General features: G+C 43.5%; 1 protein-coding gene across 4 annotated transcripts in view; it reads left to right on the plus strand.

Annotated features, from left to right (window-relative positions):
- Nucleotides 1-15,101, plus strand: part of KIAA2012 — a 126,173-nt gene that overhangs the window by 77,494 nt on the left and 33,578 nt on the right. For all 4 annotated transcript variants that reach the window (XM_082466983.1, XM_082466985.1, XM_082466984.1 and 1 more), the window contains 2 exons: nt 3,491-3,628; nt 12,254-12,326. In XM_082466983.1, the coding sequence (XP_082323109.1) occupies nt 3,491-3,628; nt 12,254-12,326 (211 nt within the window). The remainder of the gene's footprint in view (nt 1-3,490; nt 3,629-12,253; nt 12,327-15,101) is intronic.

Here is a 15,101-nt window from a genome sequence, read left to right on the forward strand (position 1 = left end):
ATATAAGTGAAGGAATGGGTTTTGATTTTCTGCTAAGCATTTCACCCTTCCATCAGTTTTGTAATCATTCCCACTGAAGCGTACACAGAAAAAAACGAAAAAGCTTCAGACATCTCCAGTTTCTTCTACTTGCCCTGTTTTCCTTCCCTTTCTTTGTGTTTTCTTCTCCCCTCTACTCCCTGAGGCCTTAACTCCCTTTTACTATTTATTCTGCCATCTTAAAGAGCTACAAGCGTCGATTATGATGGCTCTACCACCCAGAAAACAGAGGGGTGCCTCACAGGGTCCGGGATGGAGTCAGAAGACTGGGGCAGAACAGGTCTAGATATCAGGAATTCTACTTTCCTTTTCAAAGAACCCCTCCGAATAATCAGATACAGGCTACGCTGACTGCTAAAGATAGATCCTTCCAGGACTGGCTCTTTCTTGTCACCCAGCTCTCTGCTCAAATGTCACTTCCCTAGAGAGGTCTTCCCTGATCACCCAAAGGCAAACCCCATCCCTCCCCCCACCAAACTCCATCCTATCACCATTTCATTGTCTTCATAGATTTATCACCATCTAAAATCATTCTGCTTATTCATGTGTTTGTTTGTATGACACACACAGTAGCACTCAATAAATATCACTTAAATGAATAAAGTGAAATGAAAAACCACCCCAATGCATAGCTTTCTTTCCTGCTTTCAAATTTCTTTCCTTCCTCTTACCACTACCTCCCAGAAACCTCTTTAAGTATTTAATCTTCTTTCCTCCCATCTCCCAAACCCCCTTTCACTATCATTTGTTTGTTAGAATACTTGATCATAATAAGCAAAAACAGTACTGCACATTCCAATGACTATAGAGCCTTCACTGGAAACATTCCATCAAACCAGAATTGATGGCCCCTAAACGTTAGGGAGATGAGCCATATAGTCAAGAGAATTGTTTTATCAAACGATTTATAGGTCAAGTGATTTGGAGAGACTTTTCTCAAAGCCTCTCAACTCCCCACTCTTTAATCTGAGCCCCACATAAGGAGTTAAAGTAATTCCAGCCATTGGAACTAGTCTTGGCTGTGCCTTTTGTCCTCCGACCTAACACAGAATCTTCTCTTAGAGATAATAGAGAAATTTCCCTCAAATCAGTATTGTCTGATTTCTGTTACTCCACCCAGTGATTCATGCATGGTTTCGGAAGCTAGAAAGCTTGAAATACTTTGTCTGATTCTTGTTTGAACCAAACGCTTTCATTTGATCCAGAAACAGGGAGGGGAGGTCTCACTCCGAGAAGCGAATCAGATACGTAGCTGAGATGACAAAAAATTGGATATGTATTTGTCCAGAAGAATCTTTGTCTCTAGCCACATTTCAAAACAAAGGAAAAGGGTGTGGGTGTTCTTCAGAATGATGGCTGCGTGTGGGGACCCACGAACTGTTCATTCATCATTAACACTTAAAAGTAATATAAATGTGATGGGAAGGAGAGTTATGCCCAGAGAGACAGCCATCCGTGAGTTAGTCTCCTAGAAAATATGGCAATGATCAAATCCACACCCAGGGTGATCTCATGGCACACTAATGTATGTGACCCCAGGAAATCAGCCCTGAAAAATAACAAGTAACTTTCCTCTTTGGGAATGAGGAGCCAGTGCTACGCAGAGGGCAGGCCTCTGGAGGTCGGCACATGCTTCCTGGAAGGCTGTCTTTCTTGCCCTCCTTATTTTTTTTTTAATTTTTTTTCTATTTCCTTTTTTTTGTCTTTTATTAGTTAGTTAGTTACTTAGTTAGTTAGTTAGTTAGTTAGTTAGTTAGTTAGTTGGCTGTGCCAGGTCTTAGTTGCGGCACACGGGATCTTCCTTGCCGCGTGCGGAATCTTGCCCTCCCTATTTTAACTAAGTTGGGCCATAACATGCTGCTTGCCAGTAATGTCATCATTCCTCTTGTTCTGAAAGTATGTATCAAGTGTGTATTCATTTCCAGACTCTGTGCCGGGCACTGCAGCCACTTGGAAACAGGATAGTAGTGGTTCCTGCCCTCATGGAGCTTACAGTCTAGTGCGGAGGAGAGGTGGCTGTACAAGCATGAGCGTCACTCTGGGCAACGGTGGGAAGGGCTCAGTTCTCTGGGTTGTCATGCGAAGCACAGGTGAGCCAGACCTGAAGGATACAGAGGAGTTAGAAGGGAGGGGTGCGTTTCCCGGGGAGGGAAGGGCACGCGGGCAGCCTTGCTCCAGGAACTGAAGCAAGGGTCAGTGTTGACAGCAGCCCTCTGAACTTGCTATTCTCACAGTGAGGTCAAAACTTCCTGCAGAGAGCCCCACAGAAACTTCCCTCGCCTTCTTGCGGGCTTTGCGCTAACACTGCTCTCTTGCCAGGGCAGGTGGGAAGAGGGGCCCTTGACTGCTTAAAATTGCCGCCTCCACCCACCCTCGCCAGCTACTCCTCACTCCCCTCTCTGCTTTGTTTTTCTCTACATCACGAATCACCTTCAGACATTACTTATGTTCCACCCGTTCGCTTATTATCTCTTCCCCCTCAGTGGGATGTATGTGCAGTTTTCCTGAGAGTGAAGACTTCTGTCTGCTTCTTACACTGCCATATCCTCTCTCCTGGGCATAGAACAAGCATTCAATAAATATTTGTTGAATGACGGAATGAGATAGGAAAGATAGTCCAGGGCCAGGCAGGAAGGGTCTTATAAGCCTTTTAAGCAGGTCGGCCTTCATCCTGAGGGTAAGGACCTTTGAAGAATGATGTGGTCCACTTTGCATCCAGAAAAATCACCTAGGTTGCAGTATGGGGCATGGGCTGGAAAGCAAGTTCAGATTATACTTTGTTGTGCTCTGAGGCATGACACCATTTGCATGTTGTGGCAACAAGAGATGGGAGAGCCCCCAGGGCCTCCCAGACTCCTCCAACGGCCCATTCTTCCTTCCCTCTCTGCTAGATTTGTTCAAGTCACTCTTTCTAACACATCAAATACATTTTAAATTTGGAAATGAACTGGAATCTTGATATAACTTTATTTGCTGCAAGGCATGTTTGATAACTGTTCATGGAAGCTGTAGATGTATCAGAAAAGACCTCATTAAAAAAGGAGTTTTAGGCAGTCCATGATTTCGGCTCTACCGTTTAACAGCTGTATGGCTTTGGGCAAGTGACTTAACCTCCCAGAGCCTCCAGTTCCTCATCTGCAAAATGGGAATAACAATACGTGCCTCACAGGGTTGTTGTGAGGATTAAATAAAATGAGTACTACACTCAAACATAATAAGGTCCCTTTTCCCACTTTCCCATTACGCCGACCCCAGGTATGAATTATTAACCAAACTCGGGTTATTCTCTATACATATGGATCCCCTGTGTCTTCCATGGTAAAAATAGGTGTTACAATTAGTGTTCCAACGATGAAGAGTTGCTTTCTATAAATATTTGGGGATTCGGACTAGCTCTTGTCACACTGTGTATCATTCCTATGAAAGTTGGGCTTTCTGCTTCTCTTCACAGGGATCCCAGCAGTCCTTGGAGGCAGCAGCTCAGAAGACAGGAGAGCCTCAAAGTTGTATAAATAAAGGGCTGATATGTTCAAACAGAAAAGAATTTTACACGCGTAAGCTGCACATCGACATGACGCCGTTCCTGAAGGTGATCTCACACTGAGAAGACTAGGGGTTTTATAGACACACACACAGGAATTCCAGTTAATGCACTTCTGCATGGTACAAAAACAGCTTCAGAAGTCCCTCAGAGATCTTGCTTTATCAGAAGGGACAGAAAATAGGCAGTTTGTAGCAGATGAAGAGAGAACAAATTAGGACAGTAATCGCAGGCAGCCATCAGGGACAAATCAGTTGGGTGTCTGGTTCGGTTGGGGGAGGACAGGGAACAGAGAGGAGAAAGGATAACCTTGAACCACTCATAAAACAGGCAAATATAATTCATTTTATCTTGACAGTAGCTAAAATAATTGTTACTGTTTTACCACCGTCACTTGGTAGAGCTGATATTCCTACTGCAAGGAAGACTAATTCTTGAGTTAACCATTTAGAAGGCAACTGCCAATCCTCTTCTGGATGTCTGACCCTGTTTTCTGCTCTCTAGGAGTTCATTACTCTCCCAAGCTCAGCTTTGTATCGAGCTTAGGGTACTGAGAGTTCCTGTGGTAGGGATGGCATTTGTCCATCTTTGCAGTATGCCTTCCTGCCCCAGCATCTAACAGCGCCTGGCACATGGAAGACGCTTCCTAAATGATCCATAAATTGACCCCCTTTTCATCCCATAGCCCTCTGGCTTAAAACCTTCTTCCTCCCCATTCTTTGCCCCCTCGGAGGTGAATGAACAGGAAATAAATGACCTTGGAATATATGAAACTGATCAGGAACAAAGCGAGTCTTGGCATGGAAGGATCTCAGATCCTTCATCCTACCCTCGAGGACAACATCCCAGGCCCTTGATAAGAAGTGACTAAGAAAGACAGAAACAGAGGAGAAGAAACCAAATACTCATGGGGTTCTTGGTGGTGGCACTATCCAGTGCTATCGACTGGCAGGGACTTCCAAAGTCGTGAGGGTCACCCTCCTAAACTCACTGATCCAAAGTTCTTAGGTTACATCTTCTTTGGACGACCCCAATCCCAGCTCTGCAAGGTGGGGCTTTGATTAAGAGTCATGTATTTGCCCCAAATCTGTCTCTCTCCATGGCTGGGCTCTGCTTTCCTGTTTCCTCTTAGATAGGCTCTTTCCCCATGGTTGCAAGATAGCCATGAGCTTCTGTTTTCTAAATCATTGGCCCAGCTTGGGTCACATGCCCATATGCAAATGAATCACCATGGCCAGGGGAATGGAATACTCTGATTTTCCCAGCCTGGAGCCACAGGAACTCATAGGAGGGAGAGGAGGAGTGTCTCAAAAAGGAAAAAAAGAAAACCTAAAAGTTGAATAAGAGAATGATTCTGGGGAGCAAAACAAAAGATTTTTGCTACAAGTATTCAAAATAATTACCTTGATTCATTACTCATTGTATTAGCTTGCTAGGGTCACCACAACAGTGTACCACAGACTGGATGGCTTAAACCACAGAAATTTAGTTTCTCACAATTCTGGAGGCTAGAAGTCCAAGCTCAAGGTGTCAGCAGAGTTGAATTCTTCCGAGGCCTTTCTCATTGCTTGTGTCAATAGGTAGCCACCTTCTCCATGTGTCTTCACATGGTCCTCCCTCTACATGCAGTCTGTGTCCTAATCTCCTCTTCTTATAAGGACACCAGTCATTTTGGACTACAGCCCACCCTAACGACCTCATTTTACCTCTTTAAAGATCCTGTCTCCAAACACGGTCACATTCTGGGGTACTGAGGGTGGACTTCAACATATGAATTTTGGAGAAACACAGTTCATCCCAAACCACTTATATTAATGAAACTATCCTTTTCATTTACTTAGCAACAGTTTAGTTCTTCCCTCAGGACTTGAAGAATTATGGTTGTTACTTCCTGGGATGAGATATCCTCATTACCACTATTCACTCATTCAACCCATAATGAGCATCTACCAGCTAACATGTGTCTGGCGCTTTCTGGGCATTTGAGATACAACAGCAACCAAAACAGATAAATCCTTGTCCTGCTCCAGGCAACATATATAGTAAATTGATAATTGCTATGGAAATAAGATAAGAACATATTTATGGAGCCTCTAGAAGCTGCAAGTGAGGAATTTTACAATAATTTTTTGTGTATTTAGTGTCCACAATGCTTTTGTATTACACTTTTTCGTCCAGCAATTTTGGCATCCTTTTCCTTATAGAAGGAAAGGCATTGTTATCCCTAAGGCCCGCTTTCCAGTTCACCCTTTTCAAGACTCACAGAAATTGTAACTTAGCCTGCTTCTACATGAGACTCACGGGGACACGCTAGACTTTCTGACTCCCAGACCAGTCCTTGCCCCAAAGACTATATCTTTTCTTGCAAATGTTCAGTGTTAACAGCTCCCCCTAGATAGACCTTCTCCTTGTTGACACGCTAGCTCCCAGATTCTTAGGGAGTGCCTTGTAGAAAGACACAAATCTCAGGATTGTACAAAGGATGGAGAGTTCAAATCAAGAAAGGCATACAGGCTGTCCAATTCAGTCTACACATTTCATTTGTGCATTTCCTGCCTAGTCACAGGACATTTCATTCATTTTTGCCTGGTGCATGTTGGAAGCAGTACACATTTCAGGGGATGAGGGTAAGAAATAAAAATATTGAGGCAGAAAAGGAAAATGGAAAGAGATGTAAATAATCACAATTGCTAACATAAATGAACACTTACTCCGTGCCAGGCTTTGTTCTAAGTTTTACATGCAAGAACTCATTTAACTCAAAAAACTAATCAAAGTAGTAGGTAGCGTTATCCGATTTTACAGATGAGAAAATTAAGGTCTTGAGAGCTGAAGTAACTTCTCAAATGAAATACAGTTGGAATATGGCAGAAACAAGATTCAAAGTCAGGCAGCCCTGCTCCAGATCGCATGTTTTCAACCCTGCAGACCCCAACTGAGTCCTATCCAATCAAAAGCACTGCCTACCACATTAGCTAAGCATCCATCACAGCTCCTTCTAGAAAATTCCATCCCTGTGCACTCATCCAGTCTGCTGCAGGAATATTTTCTGACTCTCCAGGACTCTGCCCTTCCCCTCACTCCCACCTGCATTCTGTGGACCCAACATAAAGCTTTCTCTCCCAATGATCATCCACTTTCCTTCAGACAACATATATTAAGCATTCATTGTATATCAGACACTGTGCTAGGCACTGAGAATACAGAGATGAATCATCTCCATCCCTGGCCTTCCAAGGAGCCTATAATCTAAGAGGAAGATAAACAAAGAAGCAGATAATATCAGCACAGTGTTGTGGCAGAGGCAGGCGCAGGTTGCTATAGGAGAGACTCATTCATTTCTCAGTTATTACACGTGAAATCCTCCTCAAATTTAAAAACCTCTTGATAACACTGAAGGCAATGCTATTAGCCCATTTTATAGGATAATCCGTATCAGGCTTAGACTTGGGGAAACACGATTGATCCAGAGTACATCTGGGTTCACGTAAAAATTGAACCATGTTTTTTAAAAATCTATTTTTGAAAAAGAAATGGTAATTGATGAATAAATTAAGGTAGAGATTTTTTTTTCCCCAGGAATTTTAATAAATGATCAGGGTTAGGTCGTGGTAGTGGGGAAGAAAATAGCAATAATGCCAATTAATGCTAGATACAGAATTGAATATGCTTATACTCAACATTGACATCAAAGAGTATGTATGTTATGCCCAGAAGACGTGAAGAATGAGAAATAAGTTCCACCTCACAGCATTCACACAGGCAGTTATCACTTGGTACCCTCAAATCAAGACAGAGGAACCTGCCTGAAATCAGGTACTTTGAGCAGTCCCCTGCCCCTGGTTTGGGGCCAGCCCTGCGTTTTACTTATGCAGGCAGGTGTGGGCACATCCCACCAAGCAGAGGATGGCTGTCACTGCCACTGAATCCTGTGGTCATGTGGGGAAAGGACAGCATGGATTTCAGTGAGAAGAAGTAACGGCAAAACAATGTTGGGCTCAAGACGTTGTCCTAAGATGGAGCAGGCCCCTCAGGAGGGAAGTTCTAGTGCCTAGAGTCCTTGAAACCAGCTTTGTTGACCACCAGCAGGAGAGCTGCAAAGGGGTCACAAGCTGGTTTCGAGATGCAATGATTCAAGGGCACTTGAATAATAATTTCGCCAGGAAAAATTTTCAGGGCATTGAGTCTGTTACAGTTCCCAAAGAAAGAAGCCCAGGATTAAGTAGACTATTATCAGTATTAAAGTATCTGACCAGCAGTTGGGAAGCCCTGGGTTTTCTCTGACTCTGAGTAACCTTGTAATGCATCTGGGATTCCGCTGCCTCTTTAGTAAAATGGAGATAATAATGCTGGGACCTCCATACCTGCCTCTCAGCAGTGAGGTGAGAATTACATGAAATAATAATTTTCAAAGAATGTTCACATCTATAGAGGGTTCAGGTCACAAAGAGAAAGAAGGAAACATTCACTGGTCCCTGCCAAGAGCCAGGCCTCTCACATATTAAACCTTATTTAATTTCCCCAACCCCCTTCCTGTTAAGTGTGCAGTTCGCCACCGTGCAAATGAGGAAACTGAGGATTGGCGAGATGAGAGGACCAAGGGTGACGTGGCTGGCAGCAGAGGGAACTAGGATTCAAAGCCACTAAACCCACAATTCCTGATATTGATGAGGCCTATCTATTCTGTTCCTGAGAAGAATTTAATTGTACTTCTTTGTTCTGGCTTCAGAACCTGAGAGAGGAGAAGTGACAATATTTTAATAACACAAGATACCTTATGACTTTCATAAATCCGTTTTCTTTATTAAAGAATAGGTGTGGGATCTTTTTAATACACAAGAAAAGTTGTACGACCTTAAAGTTGACACTCACAAATGAGATACTGATTTCCTTCCAGCATTAAGAAGGCATTGAAATTAGTCATTTAGATGCATGTGTTACATATGTTACACAGAATGTCCAAATGTATTTTCCTAATTTAGCTTTTCAAGAACTCGTACAAAATTTATCATTACCCCCATTTCACAGATGGAGAGGCTGAGGTTCAATGATAGGTCATACAGCACACGGCCCCCTGGAGCCCCGCCTCTGGCTCCTGCATTCCCTCCTCCCCAATCCTCCCAGCAGTTCCTTCCCGAAGCCTGCTGTGAACCTAGAAGTACCATGCTCAGTTAGGGCACTGTGTGTTATGGGAGAGGGCAGGACCAATGGAAGGTTCTCCAAGGACAGATGAGAACTTCAGGCCACGTGGCCCAGCCCCTGTCAGTTGAAGAAACTGAGGTTCAGGGATTAAGTACCTCGCATGACCTGTAAGGCATGAAGTACAGGATCAGGGCTTCAGTGCAGGCTGTCTGACTCCAGGATCTGCACCACAACCATTCAGGCAACTGTCTCTCTTGTCTGGTTTCAGTGCTACAGTTTGTGTTTACAAAGTGTTTGTTACTATCCCCACGCACCCCACCCCGCCCCAGACCTATAACACCACCCTGTTGCCAGCGCTCTTTCTAAATACAGCTCAGTCATCCCACTGGTTTGCTTCAAATTCCCTACCACGTCCCCGTTGGCCTTCCGGTTAATTCTGGCATCAAAAATGTATTTCTTTTATAAATAGAAAAATAGAACAAATGAATATCTTTTTAAAACTCCAGACTGCGACTTGCAAGATCTGGCCCGTGTCTGATTCCCACTGTCTGGGCCCTGCAGCCACGCCAGAATGCGCCCCCCCAGCCAGTACATGCTCCTTGCTCTGCGGGAACTGCCCTAACCTCCCCTTCTCTGCAAAACTTAGCACCATGTCCACTGGTAGACCAACCTTCCCAGCCTAACTTAGCTTCACCTCCCGTGAGGTCCTGCAGAAACCTGTCATAATCTGTCACAGCATTTCTCACACTGCATGGCGACAGTGAGAATTCTGGTTTCTCTACAAGTCACTGAGCTTCTTACAAACAGATCTTTCAGCTTTGTGCCCCCGGCGCCCGGCACAGTACCTGGCACACAACAGACACCCCATAAATATTCATAAGCCAGATGCACAGATGAAGAGCAAATGACTTGGCCAGAATAACAGAGCTGGGATTTGAATTTTCAGTCCTTCAGTTTGTTTTGCTCACTCTCCAAGTATTATTGCCTGTGTTTCAGTCATTACCTCTGTAACTCATTAAGTGACAGACAGCATTTTATTTAGTTTTAGTTTTTTCAATTCAAATCTTGAATCCGAAATATACTCAGGAAGTTTAAACAATTTAAGTATAAAAGGGTATGTCTCGCAGCTGGGTTCCCTGCCTCTTGGACACCACTGTTGCTAGTCTCCTGTGTACCCTTCCTGAGTGGTAGTATGCATATACAGGCCAATACAGGTAGAAAAATAGACAGAGACATATTTTATACATGTTTTTATATATTATACACATTGCTCACAGTCTTACTTTTTTTTTACTTAATATATCTTGGAGTTCTGTTAATTCATTAAGAGATGCTTCTTAATGGTTGCATTGTACTCCATTGTGTAAATTACCATAATTTATTTAACACATCCCCCATTAATGGGTTATGTAGGTTGTGTTGCAACCCATTGCAATGAATGACCTTAGGTATAAGTCTTTTCACATATGTGCTTGTCTATGTAAAAAATATAGCTTTTTGACACTTTTCTAAGCAACAGGCAGAATGGGTTTTTTTTTGAGACCTCGCAGCGTGGTTTGTGGGATCTTAGTTCCCTGACCAGGGATTGAACCCAGGTCCCCGGCAGTGGAAGCGCGGAGCCCTAACCACTGGACCACCAGGGAATTCCCCAGACTTTCAAATTAAGACTACTGTATTTCTTTTCCTAACAGGGACTCACTGAAAGATTCTTTCCAAATCCCCAACTCTCTCTGCCTCCGTCTCCCCATCTGTGAAATGCGAAGAATATTTCTTGTCCCTGAAGGCTCATAGCTGCATGTTGTTAAGACTGAAGTTTTATTCTTCTGAGCTTTGAAATTCTTCCAAAAGAGGAAGCTTGTTTCTCCCTTTTAATCCAATTTCCTGTTAGACTAAAAGGATTTATAAACAGAATTTTTTAAAATTTATCTCTTTTCTAGTCTTCTAACTTTGCAGTTTACTGGACTGAGGCAGGTTTTTCCTGCAATCATTTTTTTAAAACCTTTCCATTTATTCAGAGATGATTTTTTTTTTTTTTTTTACTGCATCAGGCCAAATGTGCTTTGTCTCCAAAAAGATAAATGCAAAAGAAAGAAAATTACTTAGCTGCTTTAGCTTTTTTTACGTCAGAATATCTCATCAGCTGCAAACACTAAGCTAACAAGTGAGAAACACATGGGGTAAAAAGCCATCAAGCAAGAAGAGAATGTCAAACAAATGAGCAGATAACTGTGTCTTTCCAAAGCAGCTGGGGTATTTGATAATAAAGAGGAAAACTGTCAACTAAAGGGTGAGGAACTTTAGTCCCAGGAGAGGCTTCTAGGGCCCTCAGATTCCTTCTCCACAGCTGAAATGAAGCTGTGGGTTAAGCAGAGATCCAGGTGACAGAGGCCAAGAGCTGGCCTCATCAAACACTGAGGGCTTTACTTGAGTCACTGACTCTACCTGCCACGTTTCCTTGGCAACTGAAGAGCGGTTCTTCCGACCCTCTAGAGAAGACCCATGGTTCTCAATCCTGGCTGCATGACGGAAGCACCCAAGAAGCCTTTAAAATGCCCCAGCTCCAGAAAGTCTGATTTTAACATTTGGGGTTAGGTCCTAGGAATCTTTTTTTTTTTTTTTTTTTTTTTAAGCTTCACAAATAATTCTAAGATGCAGCCAGGGTTGAAGACCATCATTATAGAGATTTCTGGGTGGTGGGATTGCAAGCAGCTTGTGTGACTCAGAGAAAGAAGGAAGAGGGGATTCCATGTGATAAGAAACCTAATCCGGGGACTTCCCTGGTTGGCACAGTGGTTTAGAATCCGCCTGCCAATGCAGGGGACACGGGTTCGACCCCTGCTCTGGGAAGATCCCACATGCCACGGAGCAGCTAAGCCCCTGCGCCACAACTACTGACCCCATGTGCCACAACTACTGAAGCCTGCACACAGCAACGAAGACCCACCACAGCCAAAAGTAAATAAATAAGTTTATTTTTAAAAAAAAGAAACCTTATCTGTGGTAATCCTGGAAACCCTACAAATGGCCAGTCTGATCCTTTTGCTGCCCTGCTTTAAACCCTCAGTGCCTTCCATTTGTTTTCAAGGTAAAGGTCAAAATCCTTAAACTACCTCCAAGGCCCTGAGAGTCTGAGTCCTCCCCACCCTTCCCACTTCACCCCATCTCTGCTCTGGTCACACTGGACCTCCCTCAAGTCCCTAGAGGTACCCTGTTGCCTTCTGCCAGTTGGCCTTTGCCTGTGACATTCTTTTTCCCACATATGCCAGGCATGGAGCACTGCTCTGATGGATGGGACAAGCCTCCCACAGAGGAGGACAGATAAGGACAGTGCTCAAGGCCACTGCTAAGCCCACCTGGCTCTTCAGGGCCCTTCACGCTGGCAGCAGACTTCTTGGACACTTGTTAAAACAGATAGACAAAGAAGAAGAGACAACTAAGAAAACTGGATCCCCTTTTACCAAAGGGCATGGGCCCTAGGAGTGCTGGCACTTATTTTGTCTTATGTATTTTTTGTTGTTGTTAACCTAACAGGAAAGTGGAGATGAACTGGACTATCATGACGAACCTGGAGGACCTCTCAGAGAAAATCATCCAGACCCTCAAGGTAGAAACAGCTGGGTTGGGTTTTATAGTCTGATTGCAATAATTGTGGGATGAACCTTGCACTGTTCAAAGATGTTAATGAGGAATGACCCTTCCATTTCCTCTCAGGTCATGGGTTGGAGGTCAGAATACAGACTCTGATGTGCTCTTAATGTATCACAAGCCAGCTGATAATGACATGCTTTTATGTCCTTGGACTTATTGAAAGATTTATTTCCTGCCAGCAGCTGCAGATTGATAGAAGAGAGTGGAGACTTTGGGGCATTACAAAAAGATCCCACAGGCACCTCTACTTCTGGCTTCTCCTGCTTTCATAGGCTCTTGGATATGCAAGTGAGGGAGCTGAGTTTCTCTGCCTAGAGGGTTAACATTCCACAGAGGGGGGACCAGCATCTTTAGAGTCCCAGCCCGTGTCACCCACAGCTCTGGGTGGCCAGAGCTGCTTGAGTGTGACTTCCTCCAAAAATGATGCTGCATTTGATAATGAGGATGATTCTTGGAAAGACTGGGCCCACAACTGGGCTTTTTGGCATAGTTCATATTTTGATACCCTGAACTAGACTCTAAGCTCTTGTCTGGGGGCACCTGGGCATGCTACATGATGCTGCAGTTAGCTAGTCCCAGGTAGCAGAGCTGGTCTTTGTCCTCATTGCTTCTTGCAGGAGTGGAAACAGATGTGTGAGAGATGTATTCTCAAGGAGTGGATGCAGGGCCTGCCAGCCAGAGTTGCGCTTGTCGTTCGCTGTACAAAGGCCGCCAGCAGAGGGAGCAAGAGGGGGCTGAAATCCAGCCTGTGCTGCGCTCCCTGAGCCACGCACTCCAGCACTGGGTGCATCCACCCAAAGGAGGCTCCTTTTCCTACTTCGCCCTTCTACTGGAATGCCTTTCTCTAAGTCATATAAGGTGCTCTATATAGGCTAGCAGCAGCAGATCTGGGCAGCTGAGTAGAGAGCATGGGCTCTGGAATAGGACTACCTCTGCCTTCACATCCCTGCCTCAGTGTCCTCAACTGAGGCTGAAAACAGTACTGCCCTCATAACGTTGCATGAGGAATAAATGAAGTAATTCATGCACCACAGCCCTTTAATGCATGTTAATCTGAGCTTGGCTATCACAATGAATAAGAATCTACCCTCTCATGGTCACAGTTTACCAGTCTATGAAATGACACTATGATTCTTCCTATCTCATCTGGACCCCCATGGGGTGACAGAGACCATAGAGCTCACTGGAGATAAATGTGCAAAGTCATGGATTGGGGATTTCACCCTAACTTGATCTTTTTCTGTTTATATCTTTTACTATCTCTTTCAGTTGACACTCCAAAAAAATTAATTTTTATAATCATTACAATTAATTTTTACACTCATTTTAAAAGATTTCACTGTTTCTGGATATCAGACAATAAAATATTATGGTAGCTTGATCCCTGTGTTCGGTCAAACTTTTAAGCAAGGTTTCTGCTGACATAAGTCTCTTGCCACCTCCATTTTCAAAGCTGAGTGACAATAGCCAGGGAAATGTGTTCCAGCCTTCAGATCTTCCATATCGTAAATCACATATCTAGATTGTGAACACCGAAAAGGCCCCAAGGTCTTCGCCAAGTGCAGTGGAGGTTTTAGGCAGCATAGAACACGGCCAAATCTAAGCAATGACCAAGTCAGTCAAAACAGATTTCCTGTCTCCTGACAGAGAGAGAGGCCCAGCTGAGTTCCATAAAGGTTATTCAGACAGTCTTTAACGCAGTGAAATATCACCACAGAAAATTAAAGAAGGCATTTGCCTGTCCCGAATGATAAATGCTAATGTTTAAAAAGAATTTCAAATCTTTGAAGGGAAAGAAAAGAGGGAGTGCCAAGGAATTTTTTTTTTAACTATTTAAGGATCAATTTTCCCATCATAGATCTTACGACTAATTGTCAGGATTTTTTTCCTACTCTAAATTAAGTAGTGATCTATAAGATTAATTATAAGCAGTGAGCCGGGGCCATGTCCAATGAGAAAAGCATGAGTCTTGGACTTGGTGAGAATACAGCATGCAAGTTTTCACAAGATAGGTCAAATGAGCAACCTCCAAATAAGAGAGGGTTTGGGAAATTGCTCTTGTTTTAAATACAAAACTTTTCTTTCTGCCTCTCTTTCCCATCCCCAAAGTCCAAGGAAAGAACATAATTTCCATTCTTGTTTCAGTTCTTGTTTATTTACTAGGCCAACGGTTCTCAAACTTCGGCGTGCCTCAGAACCACCTGGAAGGCTTATAAAAATAAAGATGTCTGGGCCCTGCCTCCAGAGTTTCTGATTCACTAGATCTGGGCTGAGGTCATAGAATTTGCAATATTATTAAGTTCCTCAGTGATTCTGAGGCTAGTGGTCCAGGGACCACACTTTGAGAACCACTGCCCTGGGCCTTGCTTCCAGAATTTAGTTCTCTGAATTTGGCAGTGACTCAATTTAATCTGTTCTTTTAAATGTAATGGGAGTAGGAGGATTGGAGGACACTGTTTAGGCAGCATCACAGTGATCAAGAGCATCTGTTATCTAGTCTGAGTCCCTGGGTTCAAATCCTGGTTCCACCACTTACTAACTGTGTGGCCTTGAGTAAGTTACCAAACTTCTCTGGGCATCTTTTTTCTACATCTGTAAAATGGGAATACTAATAGTATTTATCTTGTGGGATGGTTATGACATAAAGGAGTTAATACATGAAATGTGCTTATAAGAATGCCTGGCACACAGTAAGTGCTCACTAAAGATTAGGTATTAGTCTGTTTCTTAA

The sequence above is a fragment of the Balaenoptera physalus genome (assembly GCF_965194825.1).
Source record: "Balaenoptera physalus genome assembly, chromosome: 6".
Taxonomy (NCBI): Eukaryota; Metazoa; Chordata; class Mammalia; order Artiodactyla; family Balaenopteridae; genus Balaenoptera; species Balaenoptera physalus.